We start from the raw sequence: 23,644 nt of genomic DNA on the forward strand, positions 1-23,644 counted from the left end.
TGACCACGGAAAGAATGTGTGATGCCTCTGAAGACAGGCCACAGTGTCAAATAGCTGGCCTCAAGCTGTAAAGTACTGAAGCAGAGCAACATTCACATAGTGTCCCTGTCTTTTCCATGCAACTTTCACTGTAATTCATAGCTACTTTAACAGAAGTGGATTGAGCTGAATAAATACACAAAATACAGTAAAATTTTATGGGGGAGATGGAAATGAAAATCATTCAAAAAAATATATTTAATTTTGAAGTGAATATCTCCATTTGCTCATCAGTCGAATTTTCTTGTGTTACAAAATATGATCACTAATAACTATGAGACTAATAATGTGTAAACAACGGTTGAGCCACAATGGTTAGAGCACATCTGTATGTGCTTGTCATGCAGTATTTGTTTTGCCCGTGATGACAACAGTCCAATGTAAGAGCATGCATGTGATTGTCATAAATTAGCACTGGCTAAACTTATAAATTGGTGTAGTGTGGGAAAGTGTTTAGCTAGGACAGTGATTTGGGTGTCATTGTGAAGAGCTTGTGGAGGACTACTGGAATCAAAGTGAGCCAATAAAAATATTTGCCAGAATATAGGTGAAAATTGGTATTAAACTGAAACTTAAAAAATAATGAAAGATGTCACTCATACAACTTGTAAATATACTCAGAATCATGGGAAATGCAAGTCGGAGGAAAGCTCGTGTCAAAAGAAATCCAAAAAGTCCAGTGCCAAGCAAGTGTGAGAGCTGTGGCAGTGGGAAAAAAAAAGAACACCCGGCACAAAGTGATTACATTGTTGGCCAGTCACAGTCCAGCCCAAACTTGGAATTTATCCATTCTGTAACCATTATACTACACTATGCAGCCACTGTATTAAGGACATTGATAATAAAAATACATATTACTACAAGATTTTATCACGAAGTTTTCATGAAAAATCCATAGAATGGATCCAAACTGCACACAAATTTTTATTATAAGCAGGAATCAAGAAAGTAATTTATGGGATGTATGACAAAAGGTTGGTGAGTTATTTAGTCATATGAAGACAGCTTTAAGAGAGAAGAATTTGATTTAATATTTTTGAACCATATACAGAAGTTCTGGGGTGATTTAAAGAATGCCACTGATGACAAATAGCAGGTGATTCAAAAGAAAGAACAGATTTCAGTTGTTTATTACAGGCAAAAGATAAAAATACAATGTGCATGTGACTACATAGAAGAAGGTTCGAAGGTTTAACACAGCTGGGCTGCTGTCTGTCTGTAGCAACATGGCTACTACACCACAACAAGAGAAATCATAATGTGTGTTGGAATTTGCGTGAAGTCAATCTATTGCTTCAGTGCTACATGCTTTCCACTTCAATTCAGCAAAAGGCCACCTCTGCACAAGCAGATTTATGACTGGCATATACAATTCTTGGAAGCTGGTGGCATACTCAAAGGGAGGATAACTGATCGGTCAGGCACCCCTGACAAAAATGCTGAGCGTATCCAAGATGCAGTCACGTGGGGGCCTTCAAAGTCCCCAAGACGGGCAGGCCAGAAACTTCAACTTCCTCAGACAGTGTGACAAGTTCTGAAACAACGCCTGCATACGAAGCCTTAAAAGTTGCACTTATTGCAGCAACTGCATCCTGGTGACCATAACAGAAGGTATGAATTTTGCATTTCAGTTCTCCAGGATATGGCAGAGGACACCTTTTTTGAACACATCATATGTTTTTACAAACTGATGTTTCATGTATCAGGTAAAGTAATGTACATAATGTAAGAATTTGAGGGTCAAAAATCCTGACGTCATCGTCGAATGTGAAAGAGACTCACCAAAACTGAACATGTCGAGGGCCAATTCTGTTCACAAAGTTTATGGACCTTTCTTTTTTGTGGAGGATACTGTGACAGGAATGCCATACCTGGACAAGCTACAGAATTCACTGTTTCTTCAACTTTATGAAGGTTCCAATGATTTCATTTTTGTGCATGACGGCACCCCACTTCACTTTCACACTAAACTGTGGTGTTATCTTAATAACATCCCGTAAGGTTGGAGCAAAAGAGGTGGTCAACAACACCTTGATCATTGCTTTTGGCAGCTACTCTATAAGAGCTGAAAAATCGAGCTGTTGAAGCTGTCGATTCAATAATTAGGGACCTGTTGATATGTGCGTAGTATTCTATGTCTAACAGGTAATGACCCTGCAATATAGACGGCAAAGCTTTTTCCTTCATAAGCATTGTAGAATACATCAGCAAGAGGCAAGCAGTAGAGTTGATGTACAGAATATATGGACGACAGAGTGTGGTGTTACGAAGATTATGGACAGGATTAACATTATTTGCAAAAACTAATAATAAATAATGATCTACTTGCAGTCTTATGGGAAGGACAGTCGCTACTCACCATGTAGCAGAGATACTGAATCACACATAGGCACAACAAAACAATGTCAAAGAAAGCTTTTGGCCAAACGGGCCATCAGAATAGACAACAGACAACATCCGCATGCATACACAAAACCACTGTCCCTGGCTGCCAAGGCTAGGACTTTTAAGCCAGAAAGGCCTTCATTGGAATTAGACAAAACACACACACACACACACACACACACACACACACACACCTGTGACCATAGTCTCTGGTGCGCGCACACCTGTGAGAGTGTGTGTGTGTGTGTGTGTGTGTGTGTGTGTGTGTGTGTGTGTGTGTGTGTGTGTGTGTGTTTTGTCTAATTCTGATGAAGGCCTTTTTGGCTGAAAGCTTTGTTTGGCAGTCTTTTTGCAGTGGCTATCTGCGACTCAGCATCTCCACTATAGGGTGAGTAGCTTCTATCCTTTTCATATTATCATCATTATTCCATCCTGTATTTTTTACTTGTAATCTGATATGCAGATTACCTGGTGCTGACACATCGCTACATGGATGTAGCGCATCCATCTGGGTCACATGTTTCGAGTTTGTAAATTATAGTTTCTCCTTGGGCAACTCACATGAAACCAATCTCTAACCTGTATTGATAAAAGCATGAAAAACCGTCTGAAAATCAACTGTTAAAAATTCAAAACCAGTAATGGCATTTTTGAATAAAGTAACCTAAAACCAATTTGTGGCTTGTTGCTGTACACCATCAACAATTTATTTTATATAACAGCCATGGTCTACAACCATGCTATACAGGGTGTGTCAGGAGGAAAGGTACATGCTTTGAGACGTGATAGTATTAGTGATTCTGAACAAAAAACTTCATATGGACATACGCCCTATTGCAAATGGTTTCCGAGATAGAACACGTTTAACATCCAAAGCCATGGCTTTAAACAAACATTTCATACAATAGGAATAACGGCACAGTTATTGTTGTATGAAGCAGTATACAATTTTAATTCATTAATAACTCGAAAACCACACACTCCAACGAAAGCGCGTCTCAGTACACAGTCAAAGTAAATTAAATTTGCAACCAAAAAAGGTCCTGTTTATTTTTTGTCTAGGACTAAGAGTTTGCATGAAGAGATCACAAGAATATTGGAAACCTCGTGTGACGTGTGTGCGCTGTAGCTTAAGTACCTTTTTTAGGCCAGTTTGAGGTAGTTCTCCGACTTGATAGACCACAAGCGTCTGTACCAAAATGTTCATCTCAACTTCCTCTATACTACTGTGGTACGTTGTAAAAAATAAAATAAATAGAAATTTACATTACAAGTGTTCTATTTTGGAAACCATTTGGAATAGGGCACATATCCACATCAAGTTTTCTGTTCAGAATCACTAATGCTATCACCTGTCAAAACACGTACCTTTCCTCCTAACTCACTATGTATATGATATTATTAAACATTATATATGAATATACATTATATCAATATTCCTGTGGTACTTACCTGTACCATCTGGTCACCACTTGATGTGTGTACATTCGATTCGGTGACCCAAAAAACTTTGCGAGACCAAAATCTCCTATCTTGAGAACTCCCTTACTGTTCACAAGGAGATTGTTTGGTTTCAAATCCTAAACAAAATATCAAACAATCACATTAAATAATAATGTTCTACAAAGAATATATTGATAAAAAGGTAAGTATCTGTATTAGCCATTACAACTGCAACAATAAGGATACTGTACACATTAAATGTAAAATACCAATATAATCCAAACAGATCTCACTCCGTTGCTGTTAGTTAACAATTCAGTTGTATAACTGTTACATCTGTATAAATGCAACTAGAAGAGCCTTCACTCAAAGTTTACTTTCATCTTTTTCTACCTTCTCCTAAAAAATTGGTGTCATCATGTCAAAAATTGCTGTCAGCATGACAGCATGTTGTGGTTTTTTCCCCACATTGTCTTTTTTTGTATTTTCTTATTCAAATCTGATGCAAAATGGGAGAGCAGTAGCGAATATTAAAAATATTTGTGAAATAAGGTGCACCTACATTTACAATGTGGATTGAAAATGTGGTTCTCTCAGTGTTTCGCTGTTTTCATACTGGACATCTCCAGCTAGCTGAAGAAGACAGCAACTGGCAATTTCTCTTGAAATTCTGTATGATTATACCACCAAATAAACAATTTTAAAGAGAATATCGATCAGAGAGTAACCTCCATTATGACAGAAATAGCATTCTTTCCAAAAATATTATTTAACAGCTGCTGTTTAAAATGGTTTTGTCTATGACAATGTGAATAAAGCAGCTGACAATATGTGGCATTTAAATAACATTTCAGTTATAAACTATGTCCTGTTTATCTTTTTAGCTGTGTTGACTTAGTCACTCAGGGAATCTTGCATCTTATCTTGACAATTTTTTTAAAAAAAGGACAGATTGCTACTCACCACTTAGTGGAGATGCTGCTTTGCAGATAGGCACAACAAAAAGACTCCTAAACAAGTAAGCTTTTGGCCAAAGACCTATCTCTGAAGTAGACAATGCGTACGTATGCACACAGTCTGGCCTTGAGAGCCAGATACTGTGGTTGTGGTTTTGTGTGTGTGTGTGTGTGTGTGTGTGTGTGTGTGTGTGTGTGTGTGTTTTTTGTCTACTTCGAAGCAGTCTTTTTGATCGAAAGCTTACTTGTTTAGAAGTCTTTTTGTTGTGCCTGTCTATGACTCAATATCTCCGCTATATTGTGAGTAGCAATCCTTCCTTTTCATAACATTGTTTTTATTCCATCCTGGATATTCCATTCAATCTTATCTTGATTTTTTTGACATGGCTTCCTTTAGGTCATCCATTGCCATTCTAGTATTTCTGATTATCCAGAATGAGATTTTCTCTCTGCAGTGGAGTGTGCGCTGATATGAAATTTCCTGACAGATTAAAACACTGTGCAGGACCAAGACTCGAACTCAGGACCTTTGCCTTACGCGGTCAAGCGCTCTACCAACTGAGCTACCCAAGCACGACTCACGACGTGTCCTCACAGCTTTGATTCTTCCAGTACCACGTCTCCTACCTTCCAAACTTCACAGAAACTCTTCTGCAAACCTTGCAGAAATAGCGCTCCTGGAAGACAGTTCACCATGATCTTGTCCTACAAGTTCTTCCTCCCTTGATCACCATTCTTCATATTGTAACAGAATACTATTATTTTGGCTTATGAGAATGTTAACAGTCTGCAGTAGGTGGCAGAGTAAAGAAGACGTAAGTGTTTCATCACTCCCTTGAGGGATGATGATTAACACCAACGAGCGAGAGTTTAGTTATATACTGTCGACAGGGATCTCCATGCTTGTGTTCATCTGTTTGGTTCCAATATCTGTGAAATTCCATGCATCAAAAGCTAGAAAGATTTACTTCAACCACTATGTGTGAAGCAGGCAATATCATAACCAATGTTGAACTGTGTTATTAGCTGTTGTAGTCACCCACACAAAAAATTATTTATGTTGCCAAGTACTTACAATGATGTTTACAAGGACCAGTTTAAGCTTCACGAGTGTTAAGTGATCTAGACCGAGAAGGAAAAACATGGAACTAACACGAAATAATATGCATGAAACAGAAGTGTCATTTTATTGAAAATATGTTGATTTAAGAACATCTCAACGGATGCTGAACAATCACAAACACCAGTGCCAATTTAGTATTATAAAACTGTCATCCATTGTATGTCACTGGCAGTCGAAATATTTATTAAGTCTGCAAGACAAAAGTTTGCAGTTTTAGATTAGATCCTTGGCTCCATGCCAGAGCGTCACGTGCAATAATATAGTAAAAACATACAGTGAATTTCAGCTCTATTTAAGCATTTAAAATGAAATACCTTTTTTGCAATGGTATATATCTTTTACCACCAATGTCGTTAATAAAGCTGATGTGAATGATATAGCATAGCCTCTGGTAAAAAAGGGTATAAATAAGTTATCGATACTCAACAATGGAAGTGTGATCTGTGCTCTGAGAATAGCAATTTGTATTGTGATCTTTGTCGTTTTTGTAGAAGAAGAATGTGCGTTTTTTTTGTTTCTCTGTCTTATTGATCCTGATGTTCTAGTTGACGAATGCTTATTGTTCATGGTCTGTAACTGATACAATTATCTGTAGTAATAACAACATTTTGTTCAATATATATGAAATTAATTATGGTATGTGTTTTTTGTCAGTAGCAGGTACCTTTCCCGCATATGATTCAGTTACGTAATAATTAAATATTGCCCTGGCTATTTTGTGTAGGCTCATTATTGTAGCAACACCACTGATAACAAAAATCATATAAGTTCTTTTAACAGTCACTTAATGCTAAAAGTATTAAAAAGAATAATCTCAATAAACTGAAAACGGCGTCTTGTAATATTTTCCAATTCATATCAGGCCAGAGGTACAGTTTTTTATTAATAGTAATCTAGCATTTGTAGACTTAGAGAAAGCTTTTGACAATGTTAACTGGAATACTCTCTTTCAAATTCTGAAGGTGGCAGGGGTAAAATACAGGGAGCGAAAGGCTATTTACAATTTGTACAGAAACCAGATAGCAGTTATAAAAGTCGAGGGGCATGAAAGGGAAGCAGTGGTTGGGAAGGGAGTGAGACAGGGTTGTAGCCTGTCCCCAATGTTATTCAATCTGTATATTGAGCAAGCAGTAAAGGAAGCAAAAGAAAAGTTCGGAGTAGGTATTAAAGTCCATTGAGAAGAAATAAAAACGTTGAGGTTCGCCGATGACATTGTAATTCTGTCAGAGACAGCAAAGGACTTGGAAGAGCAGTTGAATGGAATGGACAGTGTCTTGAAAGGAGGATATAAGATGAACATCAACAAAAGCAAAACAAGGATAATGGAATGTAGTAAAATTAAATCGGGTGATGCTGAGGGAATTAGATTAGGAAATGAGACACTTAAAGTAGTAAAGGAGTTTTGCTATTTTCGGAGTAAAATAACTGATGATGGTCGAAGTAGAGAAGGTATTAAATGTAGACTGGAAATGACAAGGAAATCGTTTCTGAAGAAGAGAAATTTGTTAACATTGAGTATAGATTTAAGTGTCAGGAAGTCGTTTCTGAAAGTATTTGTATGGAGTGTAGCCATGTATGGAAGTGAAACGTGGACGATAACTAGTTTGGACAAGAAGAGAATAGAAGCTTTCGAAATGTGGTGCTACAGAAGAATGCTGAAGATTAGATGGGTAGATCACGTAACTAATGAGGAGGTATTGAATAGGATTGGGGAGAAGGGAAGTTTGTGGCACCAGTTGATTAGAAGAAGGGATCGGTTGGTAGGACGTTTTGAGGCATCAAGGGATCACAAATTTAGCATTGGAGGGCAGCATGGAGGGTAAAAATCGTAGAGAGAGACCAAGAGATGAATACACTAAGCAGATTCAGAAGGATGTAGGTTGCAGTAGGTACTGGGAGATGAAGAAGCTTGCACAGGATAGAGTAGCATGGAGAGCTGCATCAAACCAGTCTCAGGACTGAAGACCACAACAACAACAACAACAACAACAGTAATATCTATAAATGTGTACACTGCCACTACACATAGGCAGCTATCCTGGAGTATCAAGCCCCACAGAACAAATAATTAAGCATTGTGTTTAGTGGATTATCGTGTAATATTAAAGAAAGATTTTTAATCCATTGTTAGTAAGATGGATGTCTTCATATTGGGATACATATGTTATTTCTGGTGATAGTGCCATGAGAAAAATTAGCCATGGCTTTAAACAAACATTTCATACTATAGGAATAACAGCACAGTTATTGTTATATGAAGCAGTATTCAATTTTAATTCATTTTAAAAATTACGCAGTAACTGGTGCCCAACGTGGTGCTTGATGTTCCAGAAAATTTAAGTATGTGGGAAGAAAATATTATTAATGTAAGAAAATTAATGCTTGTCTATGCAATCTGTTTCACATGTATGAGTAATATTATTTTCGATTTAAAGAGGAACAGGAGACCTGTAACCCACAACAGATTTGAATAAAGATGACAATAAAAATGAAGGTAAGGGCTTCTGAAAATATCTCTTGCTTTCATGTGTCATGTAGTTTGCCAATATTCATGGTTCGTACCGTGTGGTAGTGTTTTGCAAATAGTAATTCAAGTACACAAGAAAATTTATATTTGCTCTAAATTTGAGTAGAATTAGAACTTTTATATTGTATTATTATTTTTGTGGCGATTGCAGTGTGAAAATAATTGTCATAGAATAATTCCTCGTTCAGAGTGCATGAGATTACGTAGCCAGACTAGGAGAGAAGTTGATATGGAAGCAGATTCACGAGAGGGTAGTGATAACGAATTGGAGGAAATTCCCATGGGATCTACATCCAATAGAAATATACGAGAAAATATTACAGATCATGAAATAGAAACTGCACATCAGTGCACAGAAATCGAGCGTAGCGTTGACAGCAGCATGTTTCTAACTGTTGCGTGCGAAACAACTGCGCCCGCAACCAAGCAAACAGTTACATGCGCCGCGCCTGGTTACGACGCCATGACTGCAATTTTGATGAAGTTAGATCAGTTCCAAAAGCAACAGGTGGAGAGAGATAGAGAGAGGGAAAGAATACAGTTAGAAAGGGAGAGACAGCAGGAGGAGAGAGAGAGAGAAAGAGAGAGGGAAAGAATGTAGTTAGAAAGGGAGAGACAGCAGGAGGAAAGAGAAAGTGAGAGAGAAGAAAGGAAAAAGAGAGGGAAAACAGAATATATGAACAGCTTAAATGTTTGGATGTCATGAAAGCAGACATAGCCAGTTTGAAACAAGCGTACCAGGAATTGCCAAATTTGGTAACTAGTTTAACCACAGATGTACAAAATCTGCAAATAGAGCAGAATAGCATGAAGGAAGATACTGAAAACATAACTAAGAGGGTAGAAAATAGAGAGATAGGAAATGGGGAAAGAATACAGAATTGAAACAAATAGACAATAAAAGACAGACAGAAATGACACGTACAATTCGTGCAGTTCACTCGACTGGTCAGGTCAATCATACAGAACAGGGAAGATTGAGTAAAATGAGAATGGAGGACAATTATGTACTTGCTTCACATGTTGCACCCGAAAATCCATTATTCTCTGCCACGTATAGTACAATTTGTGGGGTGCAGGCAAGAACGAGTAGTCCCAACAGTGGAATGTTGAATGGTGTGGGGGCTGTGCCCACTGTACCATCAATAATGATGGAGGAGAGTTTAATTAACCGCCGTCAGTTTCAGACCTTCTCCACAGACAAGAAAAATATTCACTTGGTTGTAATTATAAAGAGTTTTCGAAACATACTGCCCAGAGCATGGAACGAGAAACAAAAGATACAGTTTATTGTTTCGCACATAGCAGGAGATGCTGCTCTATGGGCGACAGGTGCAACTGAAAACAGCTACACCTGTGAACAATTTCAGAAGGCATTTCTAAATAAATACTGGTCACCTTGTATTCAGGAAAGACTTAGAAAAGAAGTGTACAGTCCAGAGGCACATAGTCCTAAACAAGGAAGCCTAAGGAAGTATTTCAAAAAATATATTAACAAAACGTGACATTGGGACAAACCACTTTCAAATCGTGATGTGATCAGGCTATTAAAAACCAGACTTCCACCAAATATAAGAGAAAAACTAAACCATGTACCAGACAAGAATTTAAATAACTGTTCTAATGGGCAAACACACAATGGTAAACCTATGAACGAAAACCAGTCATTTAATAGTCATCCAAATGATGACAAAGGTAATAACAATAGACAGTCTTGGGGAAACAGTTCACCTCAATACAGGAGGGAACGAAGGTATGAAGAAAGGTTTGGCCCAGGAGGTGGCAATAAACAGCCGATGCCAGACGCAGGGCCACAAGGGAAGAATAGATTTGCAATGCCATGGTATCTGAAACAGGATAGTCAGAATAATACAGAGAGATATCCTAACAATAACAATAATAGAAACGAACATGGGCAACCAGGTACTTCAAACAACCCAGCTTGGCAGAATCAGAATCAAAGTGAGAGAATAGTTGATATGACGAACGACAATCGTCCTACATCAACTGATTCAGCAAACTAAAGACGGCCACAATTAGCTCTCCGTTGTCAGCTGTGGGACAGAGGGAGAGCTCACAAGAGAGTCAGGAGAAACATGATGTAGTCAATATGTTAAGATATAACGATGGTGTTGGAATGAAGGAGGAACTTTTATCAGAGAATAAGAGATGTAACCAGTAGACAGTGAGTTGGTACAGGCTGTGGTTCAGGCTAAAGTTCTTAGTATACCTGTCAATATCATGATTGATACAGGAACTACAGTTAATGTGATGAGTTATGATTTCTATAGGAAATTGTGCCAATTGCATAAAGTGCCAGTGCTGCCAGTTCAGAATTGCAAAGTGTCGGGTGCCACAAAGAGCCAGGTACAGGTGGACGTATTTATGGGAAATAGAGCATTCAACTGCACGTTCCTGGTTGTTAAGGGATTGGGAGTCACCTTTATTCTGGGTTGGGAGTTTTTGAGGGAAAGGAATGCCTATATGGACCTCTCTCATGGTATTTGCAGTCTGGAGACTGGAGCAGCGAGAGTGCAACTGGAATTGCTGTGCACTAAAGCTATACATGCCAAGTATTGTTAGAATGTTAAAGTGAAGTGTAGCCTGCCAAAAATACTGCATATGCAGCAGTATTTCGGGGGGCGAGAATGTAGCCATCACAGTGGAGAGAATGTTTAGTACCAAAGCCCTGTCTGCACAATAGAAGATAAAGTAGAGGAATCCACACACCTGACACCAGAACAGCAATTACAATTATCTCCGTTATTGAAGGAACATATAGAAGTATTCTCTGAGAGAGCAGGGGTCATCAGAGGTTATACATATAATATTGATGTGATACCACACAAGACATTTTGTAACACTGCTTACTCTGTTCCATGGTCGATGAAGGAGGTAGTGAAACTAGAGATACATAATATGCTAGAATGGGGAATAACTGAGCCGTCAGTGTCACCGTATAGCAGCCTATTACTAGCGGTCACAAAAGATAGTGAAAAAATACCTTATGGCTGTAGTTATTTTCTAATTAATCCTGAGAATAAGAAACCAGTGGATTTACACCCATATAAGGATTTGAAAAAAAAATTAGGAATAATATATATGCATGTAATAGATGTAGGTTTAGGCTTAATAATATTTCTTTTCATGTATGAATTTTCAATTTATTTGTAATCAAGATGAAAGTTTTATCCTGGTATGTAGTAAAAGTTCCATGCACTTAACGTCATGATAGAATTTATTAGAAATATGTAATGACAAATGCAATGGTATATCTAGAATTTTAAAGAGACTAGTTAATTGGTCATGACTATTAATAGTACGCCTAATAGTACAAGCCATGAATCAACTGAATGAAAAAGAATTTAACCCTTTCAGACCCTCTGGCTACAATTGTGTACATTAGCTTTTACAGTCTGTTAGCTGCAACAAAAGTACTTGTTCCCTAAGCGAACCTGAGCTACACACTTGTAAATGTTCAACCTTTTCATCACGCGCAAATGCTGCCAACCGTTGGGCATCACTATAAAAATATCAGCAAGTCAATGTAGCAGAGCGCAGCAACTCGTGACTACCAGAATATATGGTTCGCTATATTCCAGTGTATAATTGAATATTATTGTTGTTGTTTTACATGGAAATTATTACAATACAGAATATTTCATAATTAGTTATTTTAGTCCTTAAAGTGAATCCAAGTGAACAAAGTACGTTTCGGAAATGGGTACATATTTTTGTATACATCTTGCTCCTAAAATCATTAAAAAATCACCTAAGACCACTACCACATAAATAAAAATTTTTCTTCCTCCAGAAATATTCCGGGTCTGAAAGGGTTAAGATCAATAAGTAGAGGTAGTTTCATCTACCAAATTCATGAAGATAGAATGTCATTAAGGGTTGAGTTGTTTGGCGGAGGAGACCAGACAGCGAGGTCATCGGTCTCATCGGATTAGGGAAGGGCAGGGATGGAAGTCGGCTGTGCCCTTTCAAAGGAACCATCCCAGCATTTGCTTGGAACGACTTAGGGAAATCACGGAAAACCTAAATCAGGATGGCCGGAAGTGGGACTGAACCGTAGCCCTCCTGAGTGCGAGTCCAGTGTGCTAGCAACTGCGCCACCTCGCTCGGTTGTCATTAAGGTACGTTCACATTTTGAGTGAACTGAACTGTCAAGTACAGTGATTTTAAAAAATATCACAGAAGCAGAGACATATTCAGGAGTCCTGTATTCAGCGTTTATATATTTATATGTATCTTAATATGTGACAAACTGAGTTGTTGTATAAACAAGACCAGTGTCGAAAAGTCCAAAAAATGGTCTAAATGGCCAAGCACATGCAGCAGGAAGGTACTAACACTACCAATACTTAATGTGCATTGTAATGAGCTATAATGTGCATATGAACACATTGTGTATTTTGTCATGTAAATAAAATGTCTAAGTTTTCATGAACAATTTAATGTGCCACAAGAAACTGTGAGGAACAGTGACTGTGTGTGCATAGACCCGAATGAACATTGTGTCAATAAACTGGATTCAGTGTGAACAAATGTAACATTAGTCATGGGAATATAGTGTAATAAATAGTGTTCATGAAATAGTCTAAACGGTACAACACCAGAGATGTTGGTTTTATTATAGTGTATTAAGGTTCAATGTAGTGAATAGCTTACAGACCGTGGTGAACTAATACATGTGTTTCGGCCAAGGACATTATTTAATGCAGTCGAAGCACAGCTGATCGAAACAGATGTCAGGAAATCAATGATCAGAGTGAAATAAGTCAACAATGGGAATCTGCCCGTGCAAGAGAACAGAACAGTTGATCTGTGCAAGTGTGTCTGGAGATACCTGTTCGTGACATTATAGGCAGTGTGGTGTGTGACAGAAGTAGTGAGACTGTGTAAACAGCCTACTCTGGGACACAGCAACTGTATGAAGCAAACATTAATGTGTGACAGACTGTGAATTTGAACAGTGTCCTACAGCAATAAGAAACTGAAATATAAGCTGCAGCAAGAGCATCACGAACTGTACTTGAACAGTGTCATACAGTAGACTTTGTACATATTAACAAGTGGACAATTACTTCATACACAAAATGACATAAGCTGGTACTGGATGAAGCAAAAAAAAGCAGGACTAATAATCATGTGTTTTTTTCCCATCTGCAGGAATGAAAATCTATTTATTTATAATGAACTGATGCTGATGCAGTTCTTGAATTTCATGAAATTTTGCTATGGAGCAGTGTTGGAGAACAAATGCAAGGAGGGCAGAAGATGACCCACGTCCGGTATGTGGTTGTGTGCAGCTAGTCGCTGTTGCGCATCAACTGATTGCTCGCTTCAGTGACGTCACAACCTGCAGTACGCGCTGATGGGAGAGAAATCCGGTGCCCTCTCCCTCATCAATTCACCAGCTTACCGCGAAAGAAAATTAATAATGAACATTCTAAATTTTATAAAAACCTCTACAACGAACTGAATTGAAATTAACTACCTCTGTATTTATGTATTTAAGTGTTGAATAAGAGGACAATCTTTATAGCTCTACCCTGGTTTTCCCTCGGTTTCCCAGTGGCTTTTACCCAAATGGGGGAGCACAAAACATAGTCTGACGAGAAGTAATAAAAAAGTCTGTACTCAACTTCAGAGTAAAATCATCCATGTGCAAGAATTACAATAAAGCACCTGTATCATCATAACTATTGAAATCACATGTGTCTGTAGTCATCTGTTGGGACGCAGATAAACTAAGAATGTATTAATACCGTTATTAAATCAAATACGTCTGCAGTCACCTGTTTGGACGCAGACCAATAATAAACGGGAATATATTATCATGGAATGCCATTTACAAGACTGTATGTAGCTATGCAAATGGCATTCCAGTGCACTTTTACAGCATAGCATCCAGTAAAAAAGAGTATAAATGAGTTATCGATACTCAACAATGGAAGTGTGATCTGCGCTCTCAGAATAGCAATTTGTATTACGATCTTTGTCCTTTTTGTAGAAGAAGAATGAGTGTATTTTTTTTGTTTCACTGTCTTATCGGTTCTGATGTTCTAGCTGACGAACGCTTATTGTTCACGGTCTGTATCTGATAAAATTATCTGTAGTAATAATAGTATTTTGTTCAATATATATGAAATTAATTACGGTAATATGTGTTTTTTGTCAGTAGCGGGTACCTTTTCCGCATATGATTCAGTTACGTAATAATTAAATGTTGCCCTGGCAATTTTGTGTAGGCTCATTATTGTAGCGACGCCACTGATAACATAAATCATATAAGTTCTTTTAACAGTCACTTAATGCTAAAAGTATTAAAAAGAATAATCTCAATAAACTGAAAACGGCGTCTTGTAATATTTTCCAATTCATATCAGGCCAGAGGTACAATTTTTTATTAATAGTAATATCTATAAATGTGTACGCTGCCACTACACATAGGCAGCTATCCTGGAGTATCAAGCCCCACAGAACAAATAATTAAGCATTGTGTTTAGTGGATTATCGTGTAATATTAAAGAAAGATTTTTAATCCATTGTGAGTAAGATGGATGTCTTCATATTGGGATGCATATGATATTTCTGGCGATAGCGTCATGACACATCTTACTTCATTTTACACTCAGTGTAGCAAACATTATATATCAGAAGGCTGTTTGATTTCTGTTCCAATAGATCTTATATTTTTTCTTCACAACAGTCAAAGTGAATATTAATAAACAAGATATATTTTACAATTAAGATTTCTCCCCCATCATTTATTAACAACAATTCTCAACCCAAATGCTCACAGAAGAAGTCCAATACCCATTACTGTGTATAGTCTTATTTCTTTCAAAGACCAAATTTCAGACAGACACTGCCCTTTGTATCAAATTTTATGACTGCTTAACATTGCAATATAAAAATACAGTTGTAATAAAGCGGGCAAAAAGCAATACAAATGTCTCAAAAATGAGATCGACAGGAAGTGCAAAATAGATAAGCAGAGATGGCTAGAGGATAAAATGTAAGGATGTAGAGGCATATATCACCAGGGTTAAGATAGATACTGCCTACAGGAAAATTAAAGAGATCTTTGGAGAGAAGAGAACCAATTGTATGAATCTCAAAAGCTCAGATGGAAAACCAGTGCTAAGCAAAGAAGGGAAGGCAGAAAGGTGGAAGAAGTATACAGAGGGTGTATACAAGGGCAATATAGTTGAGGGCAATATCATGAAAATGGAAGAGGATGTAGATGAAGATGAAATGGGAGATATGATATTACGTGAAGAGTTTGACAGAGCACTGAAAGACCTAAGTCGAAACAAGGCCCCAGGAGTAGACAACATTCCATTAGAACTACTGATAATCTTGGCAGAGCCAGCCCTGACAAAACTCTACCTTTTGGTGTGCAAGATGTATGAGACAGGCGAAATACCATCAGACTTCAAGAAGAGTATAATAATTCCAATCCCAAAGAAAGCAAGTGCTGACAGGTGTGAAACTTACTGAACTATGAGTTTAATAAATCAGTCACGGCTGCAAAATACTAATATGAATTCTTTACAGACAAATGGAAAAACTGGTAGAAGCCGACCTCGGGGAAGATCATTTTGGATTCTGTAGAAATGTTGGTACACATGAGGCAATACTGACCCTAAGACTTATCTTAGAAGATAGATTAAGGAAAGACACACCTATGTTTCTAGCATTTGTACAGAAACCAGATGGCAGTTATAAGAGTCAAGGGGCACAAAAGGGAAGCAGTGGTTGAGAAGGGAGTGAGACAGGGTTTTAGCCTAACTGATATGTTATTCAATCTGTATACTGAGCAAGCAGAGAAACGAAAGAAAATTTTGGAGTAGGAATTAAAATACATGGAGAAGAAATAAAAACTTTGAGGTTTGCCAATGACATTGCAATTCTGTCAGATACAGCACAGGACCTGGAAGAGCAGTTGAATGGAATGGACAGTGTCTTGAAAGGACATATGATGAACATCCCTTAGCACTCCGTCTTCAGGTCACGAGTGGCCTATCGGGACCATTCAACCGCCATGTCATCCTCAGGGGAGGATGCGGATAGGAGGGGCACACCGCTCTCCCGGTCGTTATGATGGTATTCTTGACCGAAGCCGCTACTATTCAGTCGAGTAGCTCCTCAGTTGGCATCAAGAGGCTGAGTGCATCCCAAAAAATGGCAACCACACATGGCAGCCTGGATGGTCACACATCCAAGTGCTGACCACGCCCCACAGCACTTAACTTCGGCGATCTCGCGGGAACCATTGTATCCACTGCTGCAAGGCCGTTGCCCACATGATGAACATCAACAAAAGAAAAATGAGGATAATGGAATGCAGTCTAATTAAAGCAGGTGATGCTGAGGGAATTAAATTAGGAAATGAGACACTTAATGTAGTAGATGAGTTTTTCTGTTTGGGGAGCAAAATAACCGGTGATGGTTAAAATAGAGAGGATATAAAATGTGGACTGACAATGGCAAGGAAAGCATTTCTGAAGAGAAATTTGTTAACATGGAGCATAGATTTAAGTGCCAGGAAGTCTTTTCTGAAAGTATTTTCATGGAGTGTAGCCATATATGGAAGTGAAACATGGATCATAAATAGTTTTGACAAGAAGAGTACAGAAGCATTCGAAATGAGGTGTTACAGAAGAATGCTGAAGAGTAGATGGGTAGATCATGTAACTAATGAGGTGGTACTGAACAGAGTTGGGGAGAAGAGGAATTTGTGGCACAACTTGACTAGAAGAAGGGATCAGTTGGTCGGACACATTCTGAGACATCAAGAGATCATCATTTTAGTATTGGAGGGAAATGTAGAGGGTAAAGATTGTAGATGGAAAACAAGGCACGAATACACTAAACAGATTCAGAAGGATGTAGGTTGCAGTAGTTACTCGGAGACGAAGAAGCTTGCACAGGATAGAGTAGCATGGAGAGCTGCATCGAACCAGTCTCTGAACTGAAAACTACAACAACATTGCAAATCACATACTGCCATCTGTCGGCCAACAGATATACTTCATTGTTCCTGCTTACTGTCATAGTTGCAATGTTTCCCAACGCCACCCACCATGTGTGTCTCATTGTTTAGCTGGCATGAATAACACAATTCATAAATAAAAACTGGGAATACTCGCATATCAAGATCTGATTTTGTGTGCAGGGAGGGTGAAGCATAGCTCCCTATCAATAAAAAAGGGAAAATAATACACTTCAGGAATGTTTATTCAACAGTCTGTAAATACACAAAAAATAACTTTTTGAAGAAAGGAAGTTTTTAAATATCACACCAAAATACAAATTACACTCATGAGATAGTTAACATTTTCACTACTTTTGTAGATACTATTAAAATTGTATCTTACACTTTTCTAAACATTTCATTGTTTACATCAGAGTAAGGGGACAAAGTTTCAAAGGGCTTCTTAAGTTGATAATTGAAAGTTAAAAGTTTTGTTAATATACTCGTTGAAAGTGATATTTTTACCTTTAACATTATTTACAAAGAAAGCTACAATAACTTTTTAATAGAAATACAATAATATACTACAATGTATCACTTTAGTATCATACATTTCTATACAGTGGAGCGTGGTAAATTGCTGATTTGGAAATGAAATAAAAAATGAACCCTTAGAAACTTACACTTTTATTTTCCCCATACTGGACAATAATGGAAGTTTCTAATTACATGGTTTAAACAGTGTATCTGGCAAATGTCTATGTTGTGACAGTGCCACGACATTTAACAGTGCCGCCACGACAGTACGTGCAAACGGCGATAGAGGTGCTCCGCAATTCGGCTGAGCGCGGGAGCGCCACCTAGCTACAAAAGGCGCCGGCCGCATGTCACGGCACAGCAGTCGAATAAGAGATACTGAGTTGTTATCACATAACGAGCTATTGTTTCTAAGTAAGTGTGTTTGAATATCCACGCAATTATTGGTGATTAAAGGTTATAACACTTTTTGGCGACGAGGTCAGATATTTTCACTGCGTTGTGGATTTGTGTGTTCGTGACGGGGCAGACATGGAACAGCTTATGCAAGCGCTCATTGAACAACAAACACAGCTGACGGCTGCTATACAGGCACAACAAACACAGCTGACGGCTGCTATACAGGCACAACAAACACAGCTGACGGCTGCTATTCAGGCGTTGTCGATGTCGCTTACTCATCGTCTGTCTTCCTCTTCTCCGCCTCCATTCCCTCCTTACGACGAGGCCGCTGAAGATTGGGAGGATTATGAGAAGCGTTTGCGGCAACACTTCTTGGCTTTCGGCGTTGTCGGCGCTCCTATGTGTAAGTCGTTATTTCTATCTTGGATTTCCCCACGGATCTATCAGCTGCTATCTCAGTTAGCCCCTCTGTGGGAACCTGCCTCTCTGTCCTTCCAAGAAATGTGTGACTTATTGTCTAACTATTACCGAAAAAACACCTACGTCATTGCCGCCCGCATGGCGTTCTACTGGTGTCGTAAACAGCCCCATCAATCTTATCGGGCTTGGGCGGCGGAACTACACGGTCTGAGTAGGAAATGTCAGTTTGTCATGAACACTCATCATGAGTCTTATGCTGATTCAATGGTTAGGGATGCTATTCTACGGCTTGCTCCTGATAAAGAAGTTCGGCAACGTGCCCTACAACTGCCAAACCCGTCGTTGTCAGAAGTTCTAAGCATCGCTCAATCCTTTGAAGTGTCTCACGCTGCTGGCGCGCAAATAGACGCGTGGTGTGATGTAGGTGCTGTACAGTCAACTTTCGACACGGACAATTTGCCTGTTTCACAGGAGAACAAAGATGTGGCGGCGGTTCACTCGCGTAAACAACGTCGCGTTCGGCTGCAACGCTCGCAGCAACAACAGCAACCACAGAAGCAGGTTCGTTCCTAATTCATGTAGGAAAAGAGGCCACATTGCTTCTGTGTGTCAGTCCCCTAAAGTTCCTGTCGACGAGGACGAGGCATCGGACATGGATAGTAACTGTGTGCTTTCTCAAACAAATAAGTTGTTGGTTATTGTTCGTGTTCTGGATAAAGACATTCGCATGCAAGTGGACACTGGCTCTGCAGTAACTCTCATTAATTCTCACACGTATTTGGAGTTGGGCTCCCCTCCCTTGTCTCCAGTTACACAAATTCTGAGAACTTATAATAAACAGAAAATTCCTATCATTGGCCAGTTTGATGCTTCCACTGCCTACAAGTCTGTTGTTAGGCCCCTCACGTTTTATGTGGTGGATCATGTGGGCACTGAAAACCTATTCGGTTATGATGCTTTCCAGTTGTTCGGGTTCTCCATTGATGATGATGTGCACCTCATGTCTGAGGATATTCCGTATCAACAGCTGGATGGATTGTGTTCTGAATTTTCGTCCGTGTTCTCTGCTGGTCTGGGTCGTGCCAAGGATTTTGAAGCCCACATTACTCTTAAACCTACAGCTCGCCCTAAGTTTTTCCGGGCGCACCCTATTCCGGTGGCATTGCGTGCACCTGTCAAGGCTGAGATAGACAGGATAACAGCTTCAGGGATTCTCCTTCCTGTTACCTCCAGTGAATGGGCATCGCCAATCGTGGTGGTTTCTGAACCAAACGGGAGTCTGCGATTGTGTGGTGATTTTAAAGCCACTGTCAACGCTCAGAGCCTCATTGACACTTATCCTATTCCCCATCCTGAGGAGTTATTTACCAAGCTCGCTGGGGGCCAGTTGGATGCTTCTTCCAAGGAATTTCTCGTCATCAACACTCCTTGTGGGTTGTATCAGTACCAGCGGTTACCATTTGGCGTCGCTAGCGTGCCGGCCATTTTTCAGCGGTTTTTGGAACAGCTCACAGCTTCCGTTCCCGGCTGCATAAACTATCTAGATGACATTGTTGTCACAGGGGCCTCCACTGAGGAGCACCTTCGCAATTTGCGTTCACTGTTTCGGGTTTTGCATTCAGCTGGGTTGAGGTGCAATCTGGCCAAGTCACAGTTCTTCCAACCCTCCATTGTGTATCTGGGTTTCCACTTGTCCCGTGAGGGTATACGTCCTCTACGTCAGCACGTTGTGGCCATTAACGCTCTACCCCGGCTGTCTGCAGTCAAAGAACTTCAGGCATTTCTAGGCAAGATTGCTTATTATCACAAATTCATTCCACCCGCGGCGGCGGTAGCTCATCCTCTGCATCAGCTGTTACACAAAAACGTCCCTTTCTGTTGGTCCGGCGAGTGTGAGCAGGCTTTTGTCCACCTGAAGGCTCATTTGCAGTCGGTGCCTTGTCTTGCCACATTCCGTCAGGGTCAGCACTTGGTTCTGGCGACTGACGCGTCACAGTATGGCCTAAGGGCTGTTCTCGCCCACCGGTATGAGGATGGGTCGGAACGACCCATCGCCTATACTTCCAAGACCCTCAACGATGCGCAACGGCATTACTCTCAAATCGAAAAGGAGGCGCTCGCTATCATTTATGCTCTCAAAAAGTTCAGCGTTTTTTGTATGGTTCTAAGTTTCACCTCATCACCGACCACAAGCCGCTGGTCTCTCTGTTCAGCCCATTGGCGTCGCTTCCAGATAAGGCAGCTCACCGCCTACAACGTTGGGCCTTATACTTGTCTCGTTTACACTATGAGATTCACTATCGCCCCACGGCCCAGCACGCCAACGCTGACGCGTTGTCGCGATTGCCAATGGGCCCCAACCCGGTTTTCGATCGTGATGAACTATTCTGTTTCCACATTGATGAGGAAGAATGTTGTGCGGTCGAGGGTTTTCCACTTACAGGTTTGCAGGTCACGTCGGCTACTGTGCGGGACCCGGTCCTGCGTCAGGTGATTGGTTTTGTTCAATGGGGTTGGCCGGACAGGACCAAGGGCCGGGCATCGGATCCCCTTCGCAACTCCCATGCCTTGCGCCTTCGTCTGTCTGTTCGTGATGGTGTTGTTGTTCTGGCCACGGATGGTGCATCTCCACGGGTCGTGGTGCCAGCCTCTCTTCGCAAAGATGTTCTCAAACTGTTGCATGAAGGCCATTGGGGTATTTCTCGTACTAAGTCCCTGGCCCGCAGGCACGTTTATTGGCCCGGTATTGATTCGGACATCGCCCACATGGTTGCTGCATGTGGTCAGTGTGCTCAACAACTGGCTGCACCTCGTACAATGCCCTCTCCGTGGCCTGATCCGGCGCAGCCATGGGAACGGGTGCACGCTGACTTTGCCGGCCCCTTCCTCAGTACTTATTGGCTACTGTTGATTGACGTCTTCTCGAAGTTTCCGTTTGTTGTTCGAAGTCCGTCGCCCACCACTGCGGTGCCGACGCTGGCTTTGTCCAAAATCTTTGCACTAAAACGTCTTCCATCCACGATCGTCACGGACAATGGCCCTCAGTTCTCTTCGCAGGCCTTCCATGATTTTTGTACTGGACACGGGATTCATCATGTTACAGCACCGCCCTTCCATCCGCAATTGAATGGGGAGGTCGAGCGCCTTGTCCGCACTTTCAAAAGCCAGATGAAAAAATTCCTTAGTGATTTTTCCACAGATGACGCTCTGCTGCAATTTCTGAGTTCTTATCGCTTCACGCCTCTAGGTGATCGCAGCCCTGCTGTACTCTTGCACGGCCACCGACCGCGCACTCTACTGCACCTGCTTCACCCTGTCAGGCCTTGTGCTGTGTCCCCTGGTGCGGGAAAATACTCGGTGGGTGCCGAAGTGTGGGCAAGAGGGTATGGATCTCGCCCTAAATGGATTCCAGGGGTGGTCAAGGCTCTTCGCGGCCGCCGGCTTTGTGAAATACGTACGGACGACGGCATGGTTGTTCGCCATTACGACCAGATGCGCCCACGGGTGGTGGCCACGCCGGTGCCACCGCCCCTTCCTTCGCCTCCACCAGCCCAAGAAGCCAGTCCTGTCGCTGCTGCCGATCTACCGTACGTGTTGATGCAGCCGACGTCGCTACCGCTTCCGAGTACGCCGGAACCGGCCCCAGTCGCGACGCTGCCTTCTCCGGGACCCATCTCGCTGGAGCACACCCCCAGGTCCACGACTCCTATGGATGCTGCTCCGGAGTTTTCACCCTTCATCTCGTCCAGGAGGCACATTCCACGCACGAGCTTCCGTCCTGGACATTTTCAACCATACTCTGGTGTCTCTCCGCGGGATCTTCTCGGGGCCTCACAAGAGGCCATGGATGTCTCCGCACTGTCCATGTCTCCAAGGAAGTGAGGGTTTTTAAGGGGGGAAACTGTTGTGACAGTGCCACGACATTTAACAGTGCCGCCACAACAGTACGTGCAAACGGCGATAGAGGCGCTCCGCAACTCAGCTGAGTGCGGGAGCGCCACCTAGCTACGAACGGCGCCGGCCACATGTCACAGCACGCCAGTCGAATAAGAGATACTGAGTTGTTATCATGTAACGAGATATTGTTTCTAAGTGAGTGTGTTTGAATATCCACGCAATTATTGGTGATTAAAGGTTATAACAGTCTACCTTCACAAACCACACACTGACACAGTCATTTTCTGAAATTCTCATGCACTCTTTCAAGCATGTCTTCTGGTGTGCCTGCAATTTCAGCCTCAATATTGTTCTGTAAGTCTTCCAGGTTGTTGGGATGGTTATAAAGCACCTTTGCCTTATGGTAACCACAAAGAAAAAAATCACATGGGGCTAAGTTCAGTGATCGTGTGGGCCAGTTGAGATCCCCCATCCGAGAGATAAGCCTTCCAGGAAACATTCGCCTCAAAATTGCTGTGTGCCGGACCGAGGCTCGAACTCGGGACCTTTGCCTTTCGCGGCCAAGTGCTCTACCAACTGAACTACCCAAGCACGACTCACAATCCATCCTCACAGATTCGATTCTGCCAGTACCTCGTCTCCTACATTCCAAACTTCACAGAAGGTCTTCTGCAAACCTTGCAGAACTAGCACTCCTGGAAGAAAGGATATTGCAGATACATGGCTTAGCCACAGCTGGAGGATGTTTCCAGAATGAGATTTTCACTCTGCAATGGAGTGTGCGCTAATATGAACACAGTTTTAATCTGCCAGGAAGTTTCATATTAGCACACACTCCGCTGCAGAGTGAAAATCTCATTCTGTAAACATTCCCCAGGCTGTGGCTAAGCCATGTCTCTGCAATATCCTTTCTTCCAGGAGTG

At 40.9% G+C, this 23,644-nt stretch overlaps 1 protein-coding gene across 2 annotated transcripts in view; it reads right to left on the bottom strand.

Annotated features, from left to right (window-relative positions):
* LOC126412159 (cyclin-dependent kinase 7) overlaps positions 1 to 23,644 on the bottom strand; it is an 86,730-nt gene that overhangs the window by 40,145 nt on the left and 22,941 nt on the right. For both annotated transcript variants that reach the window (XM_050081620.1, XM_050081618.1), the window contains exon 5: positions 3,877 to 4,004. In XM_050081620.1, coding sequence (XP_049937577.1) covers positions 3,877 to 4,004 — 128 coding nt within the window. The remainder of the gene's footprint in view (positions 1 to 3,876; positions 4,005 to 23,644) is intronic.

This window comes from Schistocerca serialis, chromosome 7 (assembly GCF_023864345.2).
Source record: "Schistocerca serialis cubense isolate TAMUIC-IGC-003099 chromosome 7, iqSchSeri2.2, whole genome shotgun sequence".
Classification (NCBI taxonomy): Eukaryota; Metazoa; Arthropoda; class Insecta; order Orthoptera; family Acrididae; genus Schistocerca; species Schistocerca serialis.